General features: G+C 33.3%; 6 protein-coding genes across 6 annotated transcripts; 3 read left to right on the forward strand and 3 right to left on the reverse strand.

The window, feature by feature from the left end:
- Positions 1-3,604: 3,604 nt before the first annotated feature.
- DFA_07620 (chromo domain-containing protein) lies at positions 3,605-10,743 on the forward strand (the record flags this gene model as incomplete). Its single annotated transcript, XM_004355064.1, has 3 exons — positions 3,605-5,827; positions 5,909-8,565; positions 8,664-10,743. The coding sequence occupies 3 exons, from the start codon at positions 3,605-3,607 to the stop codon at positions 10,741-10,743; spliced, it is 6,960 nt and encodes a 2,319-aa protein (XP_004355116.1).
- A 233-nt stretch (positions 10,744-10,976) lies between these two features.
- culE (cullin E) lies at positions 10,977-13,820 on the reverse strand (the record flags this gene model as incomplete). Its single annotated transcript, XM_004355065.1, has 7 exons — positions 10,977-11,645; positions 11,726-11,811; positions 11,881-12,837; positions 12,913-13,138; positions 13,239-13,343; positions 13,468-13,570; positions 13,702-13,820. The coding sequence occupies 7 exons, from the start codon at positions 13,818-13,820 to the stop codon at positions 10,977-10,979; spliced, it is 2,265 nt and encodes a 754-aa protein (XP_004355117.1).
- Positions 13,821-14,792: 972 nt separating this feature from the next.
- On the forward strand, positions 14,793-17,435 carry DFA_07622 (G-protein-coupled receptor family protein; the record flags this gene model as incomplete). The annotated part of the gene is made up of 8 exons (XM_004355066.1): positions 14,793-15,005; positions 15,144-15,623; positions 15,714-15,890; positions 15,963-16,158; positions 16,182-16,205; positions 16,240-16,351; positions 16,423-16,534; positions 16,614-17,435. 8 exons carry the CDS (start codon positions 14,793-14,795, stop codon positions 17,433-17,435), a joined length of 2,136 nt encoding a protein of 711 aa, XP_004355118.1.
- A 207-nt stretch (positions 17,436-17,642) lies between these two features.
- Positions 17,643-18,381, reverse strand: cnbA (protein phosphatase 2B; the record flags this gene model as incomplete). Its single annotated transcript, XM_004355067.1, has 3 exons — positions 17,643-17,884; positions 17,980-18,216; positions 18,318-18,381. 3 exons carry the CDS (start codon positions 18,379-18,381, stop codon positions 17,643-17,645), a joined length of 543 nt encoding a protein of 180 aa, XP_004355119.1.
- Positions 18,382-18,628: 247 nt separating this feature from the next.
- DFA_07624 (uncharacterized protein) lies at positions 18,629-18,889 on the forward strand (the record flags this gene model as incomplete). Its single annotated transcript, XM_004355068.1, has 1 exon — positions 18,629-18,889. The coding sequence occupies one exon, from the start codon at positions 18,629-18,631 to the stop codon at positions 18,887-18,889; it is 261 nt and encodes an 86-aa protein (XP_004355120.1).
- Positions 18,890-18,985: 96 nt separating this feature from the next.
- On the reverse strand, positions 18,986-23,032 carry DFA_07625 (Endo-beta-N-acetylglucosaminidase; the record flags this gene model as incomplete). Its single annotated transcript, XM_004355069.1, has 7 exons — positions 18,986-20,288; positions 20,362-20,632; positions 20,717-21,397; positions 21,461-21,793; positions 21,863-22,349; positions 22,438-22,579; positions 22,941-23,032. 7 exons carry the CDS (start codon positions 23,030-23,032, stop codon positions 18,986-18,988), a joined length of 3,309 nt encoding a protein of 1,102 aa, XP_004355121.1.
- Between the last annotated feature and the right edge of the window lie 60 nt (positions 23,033-23,092).

The following is a 23,092-nucleotide window of genomic DNA, read 5'->3' on the forward strand; positions in this document are numbered from 1 at the left end:
ACAAATCCAATAATAATAATGAACAAGAGAGAAAGAAGGAGAAAGAGTATCACATGATCCACTAGCTAGCTAGCTATCTGCTGGAGATCACAGAACATTCGCTCTCTCTCCGTTCGTTCATACACTAAATCTTCACGATCACAGCGCTCTCGTCATAAAATTGATTGAACGATTGTCAAGCTATTTTTTGCGATCTCAATAGGTGCGTGATTGATATTTGAATGGCTAGTGTTTTGTTCAAAATAATAATAATAGCATTACACTTACATTTTACAAAGGATGTTTTAAAAAAGAGATATTGGCGTTTTAGCTGTGTGTCGTGTCGTGTACTTTAAATATAAATATAAAGTAAGTAGAATATAGAGAGAGAGAGAGAGAGAGATTATAGATTAGAGTTAAGTAATATATGTATGAGAAAAAAAGAGGGGATGGGGGTTAACAATAGTTCTAAGACCTGTCTTTACTACTAGAGACGTATTGAAATAATTATAATTATTTATATTGGTAATTAATGGTTGTCAAGAATGAAAATGAAATTGGTGGTTTTTTTTTATGTCTTTAAAGATTGGTCTCTGCTTTGGTTTGAAACCTTGTTGTTGTTTGTTACTGTTGTACTGATATATATTACCTACTTGAGTGTGATCGTAGCGAATGCGAATAAGAATAAGAATAAAATTCCCCTAATATTTTTATTAATCAAACTAGGATGAGTACCATTGTAAAAAAAAAAAAAAAAAAAAAAAAAAACAAAGGGTGCACCCTATTTTTAGTTGCATGCAAGGCAGCTGATCATCGAAAACAAACAGTTAAAAAAAAAGTTCAGCCGAACCTGTTGTTGTAGTTGCTTGTCTGTGTTTGAGGGAGGGGGATCCCTTCTTGTGGCCGCTATCACCCGGTTGATACAGCCCCCAAACTGTTTGTTTAGACTCCAATCGAATAGGTTCTATTTATTCATTCGTCTATCTTGCTCTTTATCGAATATCACTGACGATGATGATCGGGTTGTACTTTATCGCCCATCGATGGTGACAAACTAGAGGAGCCTTAATTAATTGTCTCCCTCCTCTTCCTGATTAATTTGTCGTCGACCTTTATTAACGTGAAGGAAGATCACTATCTTTGAGAATTTAGCTTCTCAACCTTCGTCAACGACAAATTTATAGGCCCTCCTCCTCCACCTTTGGACTTGATGATGATGGTTTATCTGATCAATTATCTTGGTCATTGACTTTGTTGGCCCACTTTATGATTCCAGTTTACTCTCACAGACACCCGAACAATTTCTGCGTTCAGTCGCCAAGTTGATATCATCACACACAGTTCGATTCGAAAATCATCTACACTCTCTAGTCGCCTGATCCACTTATCCCCCCCTCCCCACACTCCACCCAAAATCCACCAATGCGTTTAATTACACCCTGGCTGGCAGCACAGCGATGGGAGGACGTTTCAAATTGAATTTATCTCTTCAACTAATAAGGTGCTAAACTCTATTGTAGATTGTGTGTTTTATTATCATTATTATTATTATCATTAACATTATCATTATTATTATTATTATTATTATTATTATTATTATTATTATTATTATTATTATTATTATTATTTTTGTTGTTGTTGTTGTTGTTGTTGTTTATTGCAAATATTACCCTACAACAATTAAAAAGGTACCTACCATTTAATTAATTTATTTATTAATATTATTTTTTTATATCAAACTTGGTTGGATTTTAAATTAAGAGCCTTTAAAATATATATATATATATATATATTAGATGGATTTAGCATTTACAGTTAGGGTAAATTAGAACAAAATAAACAGATATTTCACATTACCATTATCATTTTTGTAAAAGCTCCACTGTCAATCTAAACCCCCAGCAGTTGGCAAGTTGGATGGATACTACTAGTATGTTTATCAGGTATACTACAGACTAAAGTCTATTATTTTTAATTTTCAAGGGAAGGGCGCCAACATATTGAAGTGGTAAAGCAGCCAGCCCCACCCAGTTTACTTTAGGTTTGATGATGGCGTCAACCTCTTAGAAGAAATTTTTTAATTTTTCTTTGATTGAAAACAATTTTAAACAAAAGAGACCCTCTAACTTGTACTTTACAACATTCACCATTATCTATCTATCTATCTTTTTATTGTACTAGTACTAGTAGTCAACAGAGAATAAAAACCAATCAATCCAACACTACAAACAACCAAGTACAAAGGATACATAATATATATACCCATTACATACAATCTCAATATTGTCAGTGAACATCGACAGTCGAAGGTACATTAATAGTTTTATAGTTTATTGTGGTTAGATATCTATAGGTACAGTTATAGTTATCATCATTATCATCATCATTATCATCATCATCATCATTTGTGTTGCAGGTGATCTATCATCTACTATACAGCAGTAAAATCAATAGTCAGTCATTACAGAGAGAGAGAAGTCACTATTACCCTTTTATAAGTTTTTCATCAACAATCAACCAACCAACCAACCAACCAATCAATCAATCAATCAATCAAAAGCGGATAGATATAAACTTGGGAATATTGTCTGATGCTTGGCAACAAACTTGCAAGTTGCATCATATTTGTATTACCAAATCAATATCACCAAATTTTTATTAGATCGACTTTATACTTGGCGATACATTTTAAACCACTTCTTCAAGACATATTTATTATTATTATTTATTATTATTTATATTAGGTGGTATTCCCACCTTTCCAAACAACATTACACCCACACATGTTTAAACAACAACAACAAACACACAGATATCTTTTATTTTATTTTATTTTTTTCTCTAGCATTTTTTTATTTGTTCTTTACTTTTTCGTTTATTTGATGAACCCAAGAAGGATCATACTCATTTTTTGTAAGACTTGTTCCACGTAACCAACCATCCATCCAAAACACAGTACCAACAATAAAGGTTCGTAACGATCCATACCCTTTTTTTTGGTCAGAAAATCGTCATCACTAAGTCCAAGTAGGATCCCCACCCGTAAAATCTAGATAGATTACATATATATATATATATATATCAGTCTATGATTTATGATTTGGTTGGTGAAGAAGAAAGAATCTCAACTAATCTTGGACAACCCGCCAAACATTTAAAAAGAGTTTGTGCCCCCAAAAAAAAAAAAAAAAAAAAAACACATTAATCAATCAACGAGAACATCTTCACACACCTAATAATAATATTAATCTCAACACCAACCATATTATTATTATTATTATTATTATTGTCATTATTATTTGTTTGTAATAATAATATCCAACATTTTTATTAATATTAGATTGCTCTTATCTTCATCATCGTCATATATAACACACACTCACACTCTCTCACACAGACAGACAGACAAACAGATATCTCATTTATTCATTATACTGGTCTCAAAAAGGAGATGACAATAGAAACAACTATTTGGATGAACCATTATCAATTTTATTATTGTCATTATTAAAAAAGTCAATCCTAGCAACAACGATCGTCATATTCTCAAACCTACAAATAAGAAAATAGATCAACAACAACAAGAACAACAACATTTTTTTATATATACATACATTTGAACACAATGACAACAACTAGAGCAAGATCTAAAAAACAACAAGAGTTGGAGCTCCAACAACAATCGACGGAAAGAGAAAGCAATAATAAAACCTCTCCTCCAATGACCAGGGCAAGAACAAAGGCAATTCAACAACAACAAAAACAACAAAAACAACAAAACACACGTCAACCACAGAAACAACAACAACAAAAGAAAAAGCCCAATCGCAGAGACATTGTTAGTGACCAAGAAGAAGAAGAGGAAGAAGAAAACTCTGATCTCGATGTTGATGAAGTTACCCTTCGAATAGAATACTCTCCTGAAAATGGCAATGACTCTGATGAGGAAGAAGAGGAAGAAGAGGAAGATGAAAAGACAAAGAAAACTAAAGAGGTGAATACAAAGAAAAAGAAACAAGTCGAGCCACCAACAAGACGAAATGGTGGTAGCAAGAAAAAGGTTTCAACAACAACAACAACAACAAAGAGAAATCATATCCCATCATCAGACGAAGAAGAAGAAGAGTCAGAGGAAGAAGAATATTCTGGATCAGAAGAAGAGGATGATGATGATGAAGACTACTCTGAAGAGGAAGAAGAAAACAAAACAAACCGAGGCAAAATGAACAATAATGGAAAGAGAGTGCAAAAGACTCAACAAAAGCCCAATAGACAAACAAAGAGATCTAAAAACTCTGAAATTCTATCTTCTTCAGAGGATGAAGAGGTAGAGGATGATGATGATGATGATGATGAAGTGGATGAACAAGAACAAGAACAAGAACAGGAGGAAGAAGAAGAAGAAATGGAAAAAGATTCAGATCAAGAAGATATTGTTTCAATGGAATTTGATCAAGATGATGAAGAAGAGGAAAAGAAAGATTTTAGTGAAGAGACTATAGAAAAGATTTTGGCTGTCAAGAGTTTTAAAGGAAAATTCAAGACACTCCCATTTACACTTCCAAAATACATCAATCTCTCTTCATCAACCTTGTTATCACCATCGACACAACAACAACAGCAGTCAATCACAGATATAGTCACCACACCATTGACATCAGAGCAAGACGAACTTATGACACTGTCTTCACCTTTGTTAGCCTCTTCAAATCAATCAATACCACCACCACCTCTATCAACATCTGAACAAACCACCGACAATGTAGATTCCAAACAACAACAACAACAACAACCGATCGTCGCAACACCAACACCAACATCTACAACACCACTACCATCATCTTCATCACCACCACTTTTATCTGTACAGGACAACATTAACAACAACGCCACAAATACCAACAACACACCAATGGAGATTGGAGAGGATGATCAAGTTAGATTTTTAACACTTTTCAAAGAACGATCATATCGATCGGTTAGATGGATGACATTAAAGGATCTAGAGACGACAAATATTCAAATTAATCCAAAACTGCAACTTCAAATCAAGAAATCAATCCCTACACCCATCAAGGATGAATCCGAGGCCAACCCACTTCACTACTTTAAACAAGATTATATTCAAGTCGACAAAATTCTCGCCAAAGAGATCAAGAGAAAAGGTAGAGGACCAGGTGTCGTTAACTATTTGGTCAAATGGAAAGATCTTCTCCACGAAAAAAGTACATGGGAAACAGAGTCCATGTTGCGGTCGCCACAAGATAAGGAGGCCATCAAGATATACGAAGCATCACAATTGGGATACTCGAAAAAGATTGTTGCTCGTCCCAGTAAACTCCCAGCATTTGGACCATCTCTTGTTCCAAAGTTTAAGGGGTCTCTGTCACTCAAAGAATTTCAGGTAGAGGGATTTCTTTGGTTGTCTTATAATTGGTATCACGAAAGATCATCTCTATTGGCCGATGAAATGGGTCTGGGCAAGACTATTCAATCGATTGCTTTTCTCACCTATCTGAGTCAGTCAGTTGGTATAAAGGGACCATTTATGGTTGTTGCACCTCTTTCAACACTAGGCAATTGGCAAAAGGAAATTCTAAAGTGGACAGATATGAGAGTTTTGGTGTTCTATGGTACGCAAGAGACTAGAGCTTTTCAAAAGAAATACGAGTGGAAACGAAAAGATAAAGGTGTCTATCAATTTGAAATCCTTCTTACAACCTATGAAACTGTCATGGCCGAACATCAGGATCTTGTCAAAATAAATTGGAGAGCTCTTGTTTTGGATGAAGGTCATAGAATTAAAAATACACAATCAAAGGTTTTATCAAAATTAAAATCAATTAAAGTATGTCAAAAAACAAAACAAAACTTTATATTTAATCATTGAAAATATATATATCTAATTTATTCTTTTTTTTTTTTCTAGACTGAACATTCAGTAATTTTAACAGGAACACCATTACAAAATGATATGAAGGAATTGTGGACAATGTTGAATTTTTTGGATCCCGATAAATTTGCTAGTAGCACTCAATTTTTGGATGAATTTAGTGACCTAAAGGAAGAATCTCAAGTACAAAGACTTCACCAAATACTTGCACCATATCTATTGCGTAGAATGAAGGAAGATGTCGAGTTGTCAATCCCAATCAAGGAGGAGACAGTGATTCAAGTAGAGTTATCATCCATCCAAAAGACATACTATCGTGCTATTCTCGAAAAGAATAGAGAGTTTTTGGCCAGAGGTGTAAAGTCAAAATCGAATCTGCCAAAGTTGACCAATATTATGATTCAAATTCGAAAGGTTTGCAACCATCCATTCCTCATTCCAGGTGCCGAGGATACCATCATTCGTCAGGAAAAGCTCACAACCGACGAACAAATCGCAGAATTGTTGATTCGTTCTAGTTCCAAATTAGTCTTGGTCGACAAGCTCCTTCAACGTCTCAAAAAGGAAGGTCATCGTGTTCTCATTTTCAGTCAGATGGTCGAATCACTCAATATTTTAGAAGATTATTTGCACTATAGAGAATACTCTTACGAACGTCTAGATGGTTCAGTGTCATCGGTATTGAGACAAGCTTCCATCGAAAGATTTATGGACCAGGAATCTGATCGTTTTGTATTTCTTTTATCAACTCGTTCTGGTGGTGTTGGTATCAATCTTACCTCTGCCGATACTGTCATTCTCTTTGACAGTGATTGGAATCCTCAGAGTGATCTTCAAGCACAAGCCCGTTGTCATCGTATCGGTCAAACCTCTAACGTCAAGGTATACAGACTCATCACAAGAAACACCTATGAACAATATCTCTTTGAGGTGGCTACCAAAAAGCTATTGTTGGATCACATTGTTTTAAATAATGCTAAAAATAATTCAATGAAAAAACAACAAGAAGCAGATGAAGTAGAAAAGTCAAAAAAGGAAGAGGTGGGTGCAGTTGAAAGTGAAACAACAACAACAACAACAACAACTGACGATCAAGAAACAGAACAAGATGGAAAAGAGGATGGAAAAGAGTCACCCAAGACCTCTGCAGACAAAGATACACCGAGTGAAATTAGTCAAATGTTGAAATATGGTGCAGCCTATTTATTTACCGAAAACTCAAAGGATGCATCAGAACAAGATAATGTAATGTTTAACGAAGATATTGATAAGATCTTGGAGAGATCGACGACTATTAGCTTTGACAGCAAGAACAAACCATCAAATTTGTCTGGATTCTCAAAGGCTACATTTGCATCAAGTGAAACCGATTTCAATGTCGACTTGGACGATGAAAACTTTTGGGAAAAGGTTTTACCAGACTACAAAACGGTGAAACAGTTGGAGGAGAAACTTTCAAATGGATCCATTTTCAATAGCGACGAGGCCCGATCCAAATACATTGACGACATTGTAGAGTTGGCACAATCGAAAAAGGATGATATTGTCGATCCAGTTTCAATAGAGTTTATTTCCGATCTACTAAAGTTGATCATGCGTGTCGAGTTTAACACCAAATTCACTGTCGAAGAAAGAGAAAAGGTTCAAACAATGCGTCTCTTGCTCGAACGTCCAAGAACAAGAAAACGTGTCATCCCAGAGGTTGTCCAAACTGGTCCCGCCGTAGTCGATTCAAAGCAAAAGGGTAAAAAGACCAACATCATTGCCTCCATACCAGACTCGGATAGCTCCAGTGACGAACACAACAGCGACCCAGACTTTGTTCACGACGAAAATTCAGTTGAAAGTGATGACAGCAATATCATTGACACTAGAAAGAAATCAAAGATGAATGGTCCCCCTGTTGTACCGGTTTGGAATAAAACCAACAAGGATAAACTCAAAGCCATTGTCCTTAAATATGGTCTCCATCGTTGGAAAAAGATTCAAAAAGAACTAGCTTCCATTGGTGTCGTCAAAACACCAGGCGAAATTCAATCAATTACTGAATCTTTTGTCGAAGTTGGCTACAAATCAAACCAGGAGCAAATGAAAGAGTCTTTTGATCATTTTGTCGAAGACACTTCCTACTTTAATTGGCAAAAACTTGGTTTTGATGTAGATTCTCCAAATCCAATCACATTAGTCGAAGACAACAACAACAACACCAACTTGGACAAGTTTACCATCACCGATCTCCCATCTGTTCAAATGATTTCAAGTCAATCCATTGTTATTCATTTTGAAAAGAATCAACCAGAATCATCAGAACCATCAACAATCGAAAAATCCTCAACGGAACAAGACAAAATCGAAACGACAAGTGAAACCACCACTACCACTATGGATGAAAAACAAGATAGTATTGTAAATAGTAAAAACGATAGCATGAATACAGATAATGCAACCACGACAACCACCACAACAACCTCAACTAGCATAAGTACTTCCCCCAAACTTGAACCATTACCATTGTTAACCAATCGAATCCCCCAACAAACCGATGGATACTATCTTGCCATATTTATGGACGGTGAAAGGGATCAATTGATTAGAGTATACCCTATCAACTCGGGCATGACTCTTTGCGATTTCTTTTTCCCCGGTTTAAGTTCTGGTTATTTTATTAATATTATTTATACAAATATTTCACAGTATGTAGAAAGAAGAAAAAGAAGAAGAAGAAGAAGTAAAAAAATCCAACAATCGGTTCATTTTATTAATAATCTTTTTTTTTTTTTTTTTTTTTTAGAAATCAATATGTAAAATGTAGTAATGACATTAAAGTTCAAACTGTACCAAACATTATATGGCAACAAGGAGATTTCCCAGGAGCCAATCGAATCCAAGCTACTTTGGCAAGATTATCATTGATGAGAATTCTCAAGAGATGCATAGTCAGATATGGAAAGAACCTTGGCTATTTGAAACTACAGCACCTAACCAGAGGGCCTACCACATCGTGGACAGCAGAAAATGATCGCAGTCTAATTATCGGTATATACAAGTATGGTCACGGTAAATTTAACGAATGCTTTGCTGATCCCTCACTGGATCTTGCATCGGCCGTCAAAAAGGGATCCCTCTCTGCAAGTAGTGGCGCTGTTGGAAACCAAATGTTGGATGAGGAGGATGAACAACAGCAGCAGCAACAACAACAGCAAGGTCCAAAGATACCATCGTCAGAGTCTTTGAGAAGAAGATTGGGACGTGTCACTGAAAATATTACAAGACAAGAGATGAACCAAAAGAATTTGAAGCAACAACAGCAACAACAACAACAATTCCAGCAATCACAACAACAACAACAACAACAACAACAACAACAACAACAACAATTCCACCAAAAACTCCACAGTGATGATCACGAAGAATCTTCATTGTCTTTCCCAAAGAGAGAAAGACCATTTTCTCCTGACGGGGAGTTATCAGAAGAAGAAGAGTATCGTCAACAACAACATCAACAACATTTTAGAAACCCACGATACCCACAACAACAACAACAACAACAACAAGTCTATCAACCACAACAACAGTTTAGAAACCCACGATATCCACAACAAACTTCACCACCAAATTCTACATCACCAACATCTTATAAAAATGGATCGTTTGGAGCGATTGGTACTCGTTATGTACATCTAACTTTTGGATGGGATTCAAAAGTTTTACCTATGGGAGTTCCAGATCAAGCAACTTTGGAGATGGCCAAAAAAATGTTTTATGTCAAATTTAACCTTAAAAACTCGCCAGACTACGCCGAGAATCAAGATCAACACTTTAAATTTTACTATAAAGACCAACCAATCCAACCACACTCCAAGTTTGTCCAAGAATTGGATCTCCAAGATGGATTCTTTATTCGAGCCGAGTGGGAATCAAAGTGGAAAACCATGCAAGTTCAAGGTTTTGAAATGGACACACTCTTTATGAAGGTCCAAGACGACACTGTGCTCGAAGACATTGTCAAGGCCTATTTCCAAAGCAACCCACCACCATATGAATACAAAAACTTACGCGTAGAACACAACGGTGCTCGATTGGATCTTACTGGTGACATTGGTGGCAACCAAATCAAAAACGACTCGTTCCTCAAAATTGTATCTTCCTCTGACATTATCCACGTGCATGTTATACCATCGTGGAATATTGAGGAAAAAGAAATCTATGCACTCCACAAACGGACAACATTCCTTTCGAAATTGGTAGACTCTTTTCTCAAAAAGCACCAACTCCAACCCAAACAAATCAACTTTACAAGTGCTTCGACAGGTGCTATGATTGATCCAAACAAACCACCACTCGACCAAGGTCTTGAAATGGACTCTATCATCCATGCCAATCTTTTACTCTCAAGAATAGATGTAACCTACCAAAACCATACAGTACCATACTTGCTCAGCACCAATACTTCTTTTGAGTCTTTGATTCATCGATTCTGCGAGAGACTCAAAATCAACAGACACTCGGTACAATTTATCTATGACAGTAAGAAATTGGTACCAGAAGAAACACCAGAACAGATCAAGATGGGTCCACAGGCAAACATACAGGTGACAGCAAACGGTACCGTTCAACAAGGCATTATCGAAGTTGAAGTAAGACTCATTGGAGAAGATGCAGGAAGCTATATAAAGATGCACACTCACAACCCTTTCCCACTTGAAATTCTCATGGACAAGTTTTGTGAGGAACACAAGCTCAACAAACATGGTGTCCTCTTTACTTTTAATGGTATTAAAATAGAACCGCATGATACTCTAGTAAGCATTGGCCTGCGTGACTCTGACGTTATTGAAGCGAGAAAAATCAATTCTTCTTTTGGTAATTGAAACAATTTAAACAATAATAAACCTACTACCTGATTATTTATTCACAACAACAAAGAAAAAATACAAACCTAAAAGAATGAACCAAGGTCTTTTTAAACAAATTAGGGTTAAGATACAACATTTATTTTGTTTTTGATTAAATTTTCTAACAGGTTCTATGATTATTATTATTATTACTATTATTATTGAATAAAAAGATATTTAAATCTTCTTTTTTCTTTGTTTTGATTTTTTTAAGCCATGTACTCGTATTTTCTTTGGTTTGGATTATCATCGGCAGTTCTTCTAATATATTCTTGTTCAATGAGATACTCGATAGCCTTTTTGATTGTGGCAATCTTTGGAGCAAACCACTTGGAGACTTGGTTGGTGGTCTCGACGACGAGATCGTTGTGAGAGAGTACCTTCTTTGACTTCATAATACGTACAATGGCGGCCTGTAACTTGAAATAACGTTCCTTTTCAATTTCGCTATTTGATACGGTTTGGGCACCTTCAGATGTCTTGGTTTCACCAATTTGGACGGCAACATTGCAGTTGACCTTCATCTTCTTTGATGCAAACTTGGCATTGATAGAGAAGGAGGTATCATTGTTCCACTCCTTGTAGTCTGGCTTGTCACTTTCGATAATTCCAGTCTTCATTAAAGCGAGCAATGGTAATCTGATCGAGTTTTCATCCAAACCAATAGAGTCGAGGATTTGGAATCTGGTAACCTTGTCTTGAGTGTTGAGCAACAAGAGGATAGCCATTTGGTAGGCAGTTGTGGCCAACTTGTAAATCTTACCACGTACTTGACGTGAGTCAACATCAGCTCTTGAGAAATCGTACAAGAATGTTAAAACTCTACCCTTGAAACTAGATTTGTAATATTTTTCAAAATAGGTAATGGATGAAAGCATCTAAGAGAGTAATAAACAAAATAAAAAATTAGCTACTAAACATAATTATATTATTCAATTCTTTTTTTTTTAATACATACTTCACTAGGTGGTTTAAATGGATTGCTGCTAGTCTTGTTTGTCAAAGACCATGAACCATTGGTGAGTACATAAAAGTTAAATGTGTCTTTAGAAGAAAAAAAAAATTTATTAGTAAACAACCTTTTTTTTTTTTTTTTTTTTGTTTTCTACATACAAGGTAAAGTCAAACTGTTTTCATTAAGATAAGTTTGGAAATTGGCATTGATATCCTTGCAAAGTCTCATATCGTTAATCATTCTAGTTAACTTTGTGCAATAATCGAAACCTTGATGAGTCTTGAGTTTGTTGATCATGGATGCTTCGGCATCTTCAGAGGCAGAGAGATCTTCGACCAAACGCTTTGACAACATCTTTTGGTAATTGAGCATGAAAATATCCTTGTCTGGGAGGTACTTGAAGAGGCAGACGGCTTCGGCCAACTTCTTTTCCAACTCTCCTTCATCACTGATGTGATATGGACCCTTACGGAGGATTTGATCACAAAACTTGGCAAGGACGACTGGGATGGTAGATTCCTTCTTCTTTTGGTCGTAGGAAGCTGGGTTTTCATTGATGACGTGGGCAAATGAACGATCCATGGCAGCAAGGAAGGTGGTGTCATTGGAGAAAGATTCACGGATAAGACGATTGAATCTGTTGTAGGTCTCTAACAAATGGCCAATAAGAACTTGTGGCTTTTCTTGCGATTCTTTGAGATCGTTTTCAATCTCTTTGATACCCTCCTTTTTGATGAAATCTTGGAGATTCTTGCGGAGTGATTCAAGATGGTTGACTCTAAAGAGGAGATTGTACATCATAGTCAATTCATCATTCTTGTTTTCACTCAAGAGATCCAAGAACTTTTCGGCAAATTGATCCTTAAAGTTGACGATCAATGTTTCGTTGAGACGAATGTTGAGCTTGTCCAATGTGGTGATTGGCATAAACTTTTGGACACGAGTGGTTTCTTGTTCAATTCTGACAGAAATGTGCTTCATATATTGTGGAATACCATTCTTGGCAACAAATTCAGCAGATTCGATTCTGTAGAAATCCTCGGTCGACTTGAGGAAGGTGGTTTCGAAATGGTCAATGTACACTTGCAATTTATTTTTATCTTGTCCAAGTTGTACTAAAAGAAGTATTGAAAAAAATAAAATAAAAAATAAGTATTAAAACAAAAGAGAAATAATATAGGTTGACATACCATAACATTCCAAAGTGTCACTTAAAACTTGTAAATTGGTTGAATCACCATTTCTGTCCTTCAAGATAATGGTTTCCAAAGCAGTCAACAATCTGCTATTGAGTGGTTTGAAGGCAGCATCTCTCCATGCATTCAAAGAATCAATTAAGATCTTTGAAGTATTTGTTTGATCGCTTGAAGATTGTTGTTGTTGGGTTTTACCTCCATCTGAAGTATAGATTTTGTTCTATTAATAAATAAAAAGTAGGTAGGTAGTATGAAAAAGAACTAGGTGTTAGTCATTGTTTTAAATCGTTGATCTTGGTAATATTTGTATGTATACATACGACTGGCTCTAATAAATTCTTTAAGACTCTGCTTGAAAACTTCCAATCGTTCCATTTATTTCTAAAGAATAATAAAAGGTCATCATTTGGTAAACCGTCTGCTTTCTGTAGGTGTGTGTGTGTGAAAGAACAAACAAAGAGTTAGATTTTTAAAAAGTTTTTTTTTTTCCAAGATTTTTGATTGAAGAGATAATGAACTCTTCTCTCTCAAAGCTATATGTTTACATACCTCCATAATCTCCTTGGCCTTTTGTTTGATTAAATTTGAAATTCGAGGATAGAAATCTTTGAGAACACCTTCATTTTGTGTTGAACAGTAGTTATAAACATTACTAAAAAAGATACAACAAAAAGAAGAGATTGCAATAAGTAAAAAGTAATAAAGGGAAATAAAGCTTTAATGAATATCATTTACTTAGATAGATAGAAGGGAATGGGGGGGAGGGTAGAAGATAAAACTTACGTGTATAACTTAATATATTTTTCCTTTGTGAGACCCTCCTTTAAATGAATAAAGAGATCTTGGAATGGTTTCTCACATTCCTTCCAAAGCTCGTCCAATGTAAGAGGTTGATTTGCCATTCTTTTCTGCTTTCTCTTTGTTTAATATATATATATATATAATACTGTGCTATGCTATGCTATGAATTAAAAAATCAAGTCCACCACTAATTACTACTACTATCTACTACTGTTATACTATTCTTTCTATAAATTTGTTCAACTGATCGATGTTTTAGAGACAAAAAGTTGAGAGTATATATATAGGTATAAATATTAAATATTAACAAACTAAAAAGATAATAACAAGAGATCCACAATTTGGGCTTGTCACAACTTCCTCAGACCAATAAAAAAATTAAAAAAAAATTGCGCTTTTGAGAATCAAAGGGGAATTTTGAATCGATTCAAAAAATTACTTCCCTATTATTATTATTATTATTATGTATAATATTTATTACTAGCCATTATGATAGTATCGAATATTACTTTATTCCTATTCTTCTTCCTTCTTCCTCCTACTTTTAGACCAACTAAAATATTGTAAATCTTTCACATACGATACGAATTTGGGGACCAAGAAAGAAAAGAGTTTCAATTAAATTAATTTTTTTAAAACAATGATGGTGAAATAAGAATATCTCAAAAGGTTTTCCATTTGTGCTCACAACTTCTTTGAATGAGGATGATGATGTATTTGAGAGGTGCGCAGGTGTTTTTTCCTCATTGAGAAAATAAACGATCAAAAAAATTGATCGAATTTGATCGATTTCGAAGCACGTGGAGGACAAAGATCAACGACTTTAAAAGCTGACCTTTCATTATTCAATAGTTAGCAGTTGCGTAGCTAACCAACAATAATAATCGCTTGACAATAATAATAGTAGTAGTAGTAGTAGTAGTAGTAGCGATAACTTTTAAATATTTTCAAAAGAGATACACGACATGTTACAACAACCACCACTTATCGTCATATTGTTGTTGTCACTGCTGTCGCTGACAATGACGATAGTACTAGTGTATTCACAAACAACATATGAATATCCAATTGATATGGGTGCAAAGTGTGAAGCATTCATTGGAGATCCAATAGACAGAATAGTATGCGCACCCTATCTTACAGCATACAATACATCGATCTATGTAGCAACAGGTGCATCACAAGATCAAATGATATTAGATGCAGATTACTATGTTAAATTCTTAAATAGTTATGGCAATGATGCCTGTAAAATTCAATCTAGTTATAGAACTCTATGTTCTTTTGTAAGTATAGTAGTTTAGTTTATTTATATCCATTCGTTATTCTACGCACGCACACACACACGGTTTTTTTTTTATTTTTACTTTATAGTGCATTTAATAGCGCAAACTATTAATAATATTATTTATTTTTATTTTTAGTTTTTTATTAAATGTGTAAACATCAATGTAACATTGGGACAACCTCCAAATGATACATTACCTACGGCTACTACCAATGTAACAGTAGCATTTCCACAGTTTACATGTAGAGAGAGTTGTCAAAAGAGTATGGATCTGTGTAGTGTAACACCTGATCTATACAACTGTGCCGACAATACAACGACATCACTTGGCAGTCGACCACTCTATCCACCAGAGCTATCGATAGAGTTGTTCAATCTAACATCACTCAATTATAGTCACTATCAATACGATCAAGGTACAAATCAAAGTATTTGGTCTTATATCTATGATCAACTCTATTGTTTCAATAGTACCGACTTGAGTCTCAATATCAATGAGACCATCGATACTTCTGTTTGTCAATCTCCTTTGGTTTATAGAAAGAGTCCTGATCGTTGGTACGATGAAAATATTGCTGGTTATACTTGGGTTACTGCTACTTCTGATTGTTTAGTTGTATGTTAATTAATTAAAACAAACAAACAAAATATATAGAGAGAATCAATTAATAATTAATCATTCATCTTTATTTATTTTCTTATTTAGCCATGTCCAGCACCAGCATTTTCAATGGATCAATGGAATAGTTTTTATCACTTGGTAGATACACTCAGTATGATGTCTGCTCTATCTGCTCTATTTATGATCATCACCTATGGAATATTGAATAGAGAACATACAAATTATGAAAAGATCCTTTTATTCCAATTTACTAGTTTATTCGTATGTTTTATATTTAATATGAATCATTTTATTATTTTATTTTAACTAATCATCGATTTCTATTTTTAAAAGATTCGATCATTGTCAGGTGTTGTAATGGTATTTTCAGGTGGAACTAAAAACAATGTATGTCCAGACCCAGGTAGATCAATGACATCTCTTGATACTCTATGTGTTGTATATGGAGTTTTGTTTTATGGCTTTTCTCTAAATGCTATCATGTGGTGGAGCTTTTTGGTGTTTGATTTGTGGTGTGTCGTAAGAAAATGTATGTAAACATTTACTAATTAGATAAACAACCTCCTTTACAACAATGTATTAACCAAACTTGATTTATTTATTTATAAAGTCCGTCAATTAAAATTATTATACTTTTTAATTGGTTCAACTATTATTACAATAGTTATGACTGTATTTGCTACAATTAAAGGAAAATATATCGCCGATAAAGGAAATGTTGTGTATGTAGTAGAAAATAGGAATGTGACAGACAGACAGACAGATTGATTAATTTTCTTTTAATTTAATTTAGATGTTGGATTTCTGACAATGATTATGTTGACGAATTATTCTGGGGACCTGTAGGTGCTTTAATTGGTGTTTGTTCTATTTTAATCGTTTGGATTATAGTTGATGTTTATAGAGTAAGATTCAACACATTTATATATACTATTGATAAAAAACCTACCTACCTAAATGTTAACCATTTTTTTATTATTTTAGTTAATTAATAGAACAAATGTTGGCTGGCAACTTGGAAAAAAGTTTGTTTATGCACAAATAGGACCTTTGGGTTATATTATTGTGTTTTATGTTGCCTATGTTTACATTTTCGTTTATAATCGTACCTATCATCTTTCATATCTCGAACTCAAAAAGAAGTCAGCTGTTGCCTATTTTGACTGCATTTTAAATTCTCAAGCAGGTGGATATGACCCAAATACGTGTTTGGTGGCAGGTCCAGAGATTGCAGCCTACACTATATTCATTACTCTGCTTCAGATATTTGGCATGTTTACACTCTTTTATGCATTCAACTCTAAATTTGTGGCCATTTGGAAGGAAACTTTGCTCAAGCTAAGAGCTTGGTTCTACTACAGAGTATTGGGTAAAAAAGTACAACTTGACTATAACCCTTCAACAGCTATCAATACGGCTACTACTGCCACAAAATTATCTTCAGTTGGTTCAACCGATGGAATGTCATCACTTTCTATAAGTCCACCAATTGCATCGGCATCACAAAAGAAATCAAAAAAAAATAGGCAATCAAAATTAATATTATCACCAACCTTTGATCAATTGCCTCCAATGAATGATAATGATAATAACAACAACAATAATAATAATGTAGATATTCAACTTGAAACATTCAATAATCATTCCGATAATAATAATAATAATGTAGATATTCAACTTGAAACTCTCAACAATCAACAGTCCGAGAGTAATAATATTAATAGTAACGATAATAATCAAAATGTTGGCAACTCTGAATCCAACAATAATGGAGGAGAAATAGCTACATTTGAATCAAAAGAATAAATAAATACTAATAAATTGGCAATACAATTTTTTCATTCATTAATTATTTACAGTTTATTATTACCTCTATATACTTCATCCAACATTTGACAATATTTAGAGTTGAGTGAAAATGTATAATTTCTCTAGAGTTGATTTCAATATTAATTTATTATTATTGTTGCTGCTGTTGTTGTTGTTGTTGTTGTTTGAATATGATTATTAAATTTAGTCTGACCAATTTACAGAAATCTTTTCTTCGATACCCTCTTGGTTACCAATCATTAATATAAATTCATCAAACGATATTTTTCCATCCTTGTCCAAATCACCTTCAATAATAGTCTTGTCTACGATTTGTTGTAATTGAACATCATTCAAATTGGTTCCAACCATCATTTTTAATACTTGAAATAATTCACCATTACCAATAAATCCATCAGCATCCATATCATATACATTAAATAAAACTGTAAAAAGAGAAAGAGTGATGTATTAGAAAGGTGATAAAAGAGGGGGGAGGAGAGATGGGAACGGTACAACAACAACAACAACAATAACATACATTTTAATTTTTCCTCTTTAGAACCTTTATGAGAGAGTGTGCTGAGAGCAGAAACAAACTCTGAGAACTCTATTTCATTATCATGATTCTTATCAAATATTTGAAGTACACGCTCCAACAATGGATTGAGAGCTAGGTCGGGAATGGAAAGGAACTCATCAGTCGTTAAAGTTCCAGAGCCATCCTTGTCTAACATTTGAAATCTTCTATATAATTTTTTTAATTCAGTCTCTGAAACTATATATAGTTTAGTTATCATCACAAGTTTAGTTAGTATCTATATATATATAAACGATAGACATATCTGTTATCTCCTCTCTTGTGTGGCTTGTACTTACAAGAACTCATTTCTTTTAACTGATCAAGATGTTCCTTGCTTACACCTGAATGTTGATTACCCATTTTATTCTTTTTATCCGTTGTTATTGATGCTGGTCTCTTCTCCACTCTTTATATTAATAGTAATAATATTAGTTTGTTTTAATATTAAGGTTAGGTTTATTAATAATAATCAGCTGAGTTCTAAAGTTAGGGTTGAAGGATCGACACAAAATCATATAAAAAATAAATTTAATAATATTGTGTGCACGTGACACTCTACTTTAATAGTTCTGACTTTTAGAAATTCATTTAAATGATAGAGAGATAAATGGATACATTAGTTAATAAAAGAGGAGGAGGAGCAGGAGGAGGTGTAGGTGTTGGGTCAGATATAAATATGGATAACATCAACATAGATGATAGTGATTGTTCAGACCTCGATGATGAACAATACAGACAAAGTATTAGAAAGCATTTGGCATGGTATGAAAAGATAGGTGTCGATGCTTGTCTATTGTCAAGAGTTATCATTTTCCTCATTGTCATATTTTGGATATTATTCGTTATCTATGCTGCGCTAACAATGTAAACTAGCTAGCTCTACCCCAAAACAAACCACGTGACATCAGCACAATCATTACACTTTAATAATGGTATGAATAATAATTGTTTATTGATTTAAACATCATTCAGTAATTCTTTTACTGACAATAGATATTAAATGATAGGTATCATCATAAAAGTGAAATGATACGATATTATCATCATCTTTGGTTTGGTGATGAATCAGATCCGATGATATGCAATATCTATTGGTAAAGGACTTTCCCAACCATTTATCATTCAAATATACCATTGTAAATGATGCTGCTGCTGTTGCTGTCGATACATTCCAATGACAAAGTATATCATATATATCCTGACCATTATACATTGATTTCTTGTTCCATATCTTTTCAAACTTGATACTATCATTTTCAACAATAAATGCTTTAGAAGTTTCCTCTTCCTTCCATTGTAGATTTAATTCTCCTAAATTTAAATCAAATCGACTATTATTACTATTATCATTATTATTGTTGTAAATTAATAATTGAATTGATTTAATGGTCAATTGGTTGGTTAAAAGATCTTTTGAAACACTAAATGATCTAGTTGTCCAATTATTAGTGTTGTAGTCTGAGTTTTGATTTAAAATCATCATTCTATTGTTTCCAAATATATGATTGAATTGAGAAGAGTTGTTTTGTTGTTGTTGGTTATTATTATCATTATTATCATTATTATTGTCTGTAAGAATATTAACAGGGCCATTTTCTAGTTTAATAACCAAAGCCACATTGATTGAATGATTTAATTGTTGTTGGTTGTGAATCCATTTAAAAGTATATGATATCATCAAATCCTTGTTGTTGAGACACTTTACATCTAAATTAAACAATGTGAAAAGGAAATAATTGAATGGTTCAATCAATTTTCCTTTTACATTTAAACAACTTCCTCCAAAATAAGAATCATCATAGATGACACTATTTGAAACAAGAGGAGAACCACACCAATATCCATATTCGTAACATCCCATTACATCCATATCTGAAAGATTAATCCATTCCTTGTTGTTGTTCATAACTTGTTTACCATTTATAAAGTATCCACCATTTGATTTTCCAACATTAAAGTGGTTGATAAATGGTAACTCTGTCTTTGACACTCTCTCACCCATTTCTGCCAAGATACAATTGGTTTCCGTTGTTGTTTTGGTGGTTGTCTTTACATTTAAATGTAGATGAATAGATGTAATTCTTGGACCAAAATGACCAGCCCAATGCTCTATATCCCTTCCAATAAACTCTATATAGATGTATCTTACACCCTCAAGTGGACTCTCAATTTCAGTTGAATACTTTTTAAATTGATTGGTTGTAATAATTTCTTGTTCTAATTTATCAGTGTATAATGATTTATGATTTTCATCTCTCAATTCAATCCTTAAAGTACGTAATAATAATAACTTGTTAGTGTATTGAATTTGTTTGTTTGAATAGTTTTGATGATACATACTGGTAAGATATAAAATCATTAAATTTTGGACCAGTACCACAATGATAGAATTCAAAGTAGATGATTGGCATTAAATCCAACTCTTGTTTGGAATATCCCTTTTTTAAAAGATCTATTTCTTGTGACATTACACTATGATATGATGATTTAAAACAATTACCTCTATTCATTCCTTCATTCTTTGCTGTCACCCATACATCACCTTTTTCTAAAGTATGATTATTCCAACCATCCAAATTATTATCAAAAACACATCCATTTTCAATTAAATCTAAAAGAGAGAATACAGGTTAGTTTGGTCCATTAATATTATTATTATTATTTTAATTATTATTATAATTTTAAATTTACTTACTATTAAATAAAGGACCAACCCATAAATTTGATTCTTTTAATTGGAATTGAAGATGAGATGATTGGTTAGCTTCCCATGTCCAAGCTGGAGCAAATATAGCACTAGATAGTTTATGTTTATAGGCTTTTTGAACACCAATGTAGCTATTTAATTTACCACCACCAAATGTACCTCTACCAAATACATCGGTTCCAACATACACTTGGTGTTCTCTATCGGTTGCCAATTGGCTAGAAGATTTGATCATATCCTCATTCCATTTATAGTTTAAGAATATTCCGTCACATGCATCAAAGTAGATCTTATTTTTTTGGTTTAATTCATTTTGCCATACCAATGTACCATCATCCAAAACACTATCATACCAAATAACCAATGATCCATTGACAGCTCTATGCATAGTCTCTGTAAAATATTCCAACATTTGTTTATATTTTATGGCATAGTTTTTGTTGGGTAGATCCGATTCAATATTAATAAACCAACCATCGAATCCACAGTGAACAGCAATATCAACCAAACGATCTATAAATACATGTCCTTTAAACTCTTGAGAGTTTAGATCAATATCAATACCATCAACCAATCTACAAGCATCATTGACACCACCTTCCCATTCAGTAATAATAGTACCCAATATCTTTACACCATTTTTGTGTGAACTATTTATCCATCCAATTGCTAATATTAATAAAAAAAGGTTAGATCTTATTAAAAAAAAGAAGAGTTATTTTAATGACATACGAGGAATAGATATTCTTTGATGAGTAAAATAGATAAAAGTATCAACAAGTTGCCAATACTTGAATGTATAATTATAAAATACATTATCTTTTTCATCATTGTCACCACGGTTATTGTCCTTTCTGGAACCTTGATAACCTTGTTCGTCTGTTTCATAAGGTAAATAACCACCCATCATATCATGACAATGAATAATTTGTTGATTATTTGATCTACCATTGTTTTTTTCTAGTTTAAATGTATTTACTTTGGTGTTGTCAAATCTCCAGTCTAAAAGATGAATTAAACTTGGTAATGCTTTGAATTGATTTGATGTTGCAATAGACATTTGTTCTTTATAAAGGAATAAAAGGATTGTTAATAACAATTATCTCTTTTTTGATTGCAGTTTCAATAACTTACTATCAGGGTATGAGGGAGGTGATGAATATATATTTAAATGACTCGATTCATCGTATCTGAGAGTTGATACTACCAAGTTGTTTATCAATGCAGAGAATAATGTACAACGGTCTTTTGTATTGTTATCTCCAATTCTTATTGGGTATTTTGACTTTTGATTGTGTTGGTGAGAGCAGTCATTGTCTTCCTCTTTTCGTTGTTGTTTATGATAAAGTACATTATTGACATGAATAGATGTATCTAGACTATTGTAAACAATCTTTATATGTAACCATTCACCAATCTTGATTGGATCTGGTTTTAATAGTACTTTGTTATGATTATCATTTTGATGACTATAGTAATGCTCATAATCATATTTTGGTGTTGTGAATAATCGATTTAATGAATCAATGTATAATCCTTCTTTCTTTGGTGACGACGACGACGATGGTGGTTGTTCTATTTCAAATATAGTATGACATACAGCACCCTCCAAAGGTTTATTCTTTACAATAATATAAACATATGTTTAGTAAATAGTAGTAGTAGTAGTAGGTCTCAATCAATCAATCAATCTCCCCCATCTTACTTACAACGAATAACCAACAAGAGATAGAATCAATATCATGTTTGACAGTATTGAATGTTGGTATAGTGAATGATGATGAAACTGAATTTGTATCAATCAAAAATGATGACAAAAGAAACGTACTGTTACTGCAATCCATAATTAATCTTTCATGAATAATTATTATTATTATTAAATCGACAATGAAGATCGTGTCGATCAATAAATTTTCGAAAATTCAATCAAAAAAAAAAAAAAAAAAAGAATATTTTTGGCTTTTTTTTTTTGCAAAAAGCTTGAAAAGAATCTTTGTCTTGGTTTCCGTCTCTGCACGGTTCGTTGAGCTAACCCTTTCACACACACTAGTTGATACGATTCGTTCTTTGAGGCATAGTTAACAGCCCACAAAGATAAAAACTGTTTATTTTTTTTTTTGCAGGAGAGAGAGGCTAGAAAGAAAGTCGTCGTTCATAGTTGTTTACAAACAAACAAACAATCGATAAAGTAGTAATCATTATATATACATACACACACATACACATTATACATATAAATATACAACTCTGTACAAGTAGAAAAACACACAAAGGCTCCGAGGATACGATCGTATCCTCCATCATTTTTTTTTTTTTCACACACACGCATTTTATTTTATTTTATTTAATTTTATTTATTTATTA

The sequence above is a fragment of the Cavenderia fasciculata genome (assembly GCF_000203815.1).
Source record: "Cavenderia fasciculata unplaced genomic scaffold Scf_ET2XIPL01COFD4-5, whole genome shotgun sequence".
Lineage (NCBI taxonomy): Eukaryota > Evosea > Eumycetozoa > Acytosteliales > Cavenderiaceae > Cavenderia > Cavenderia fasciculata.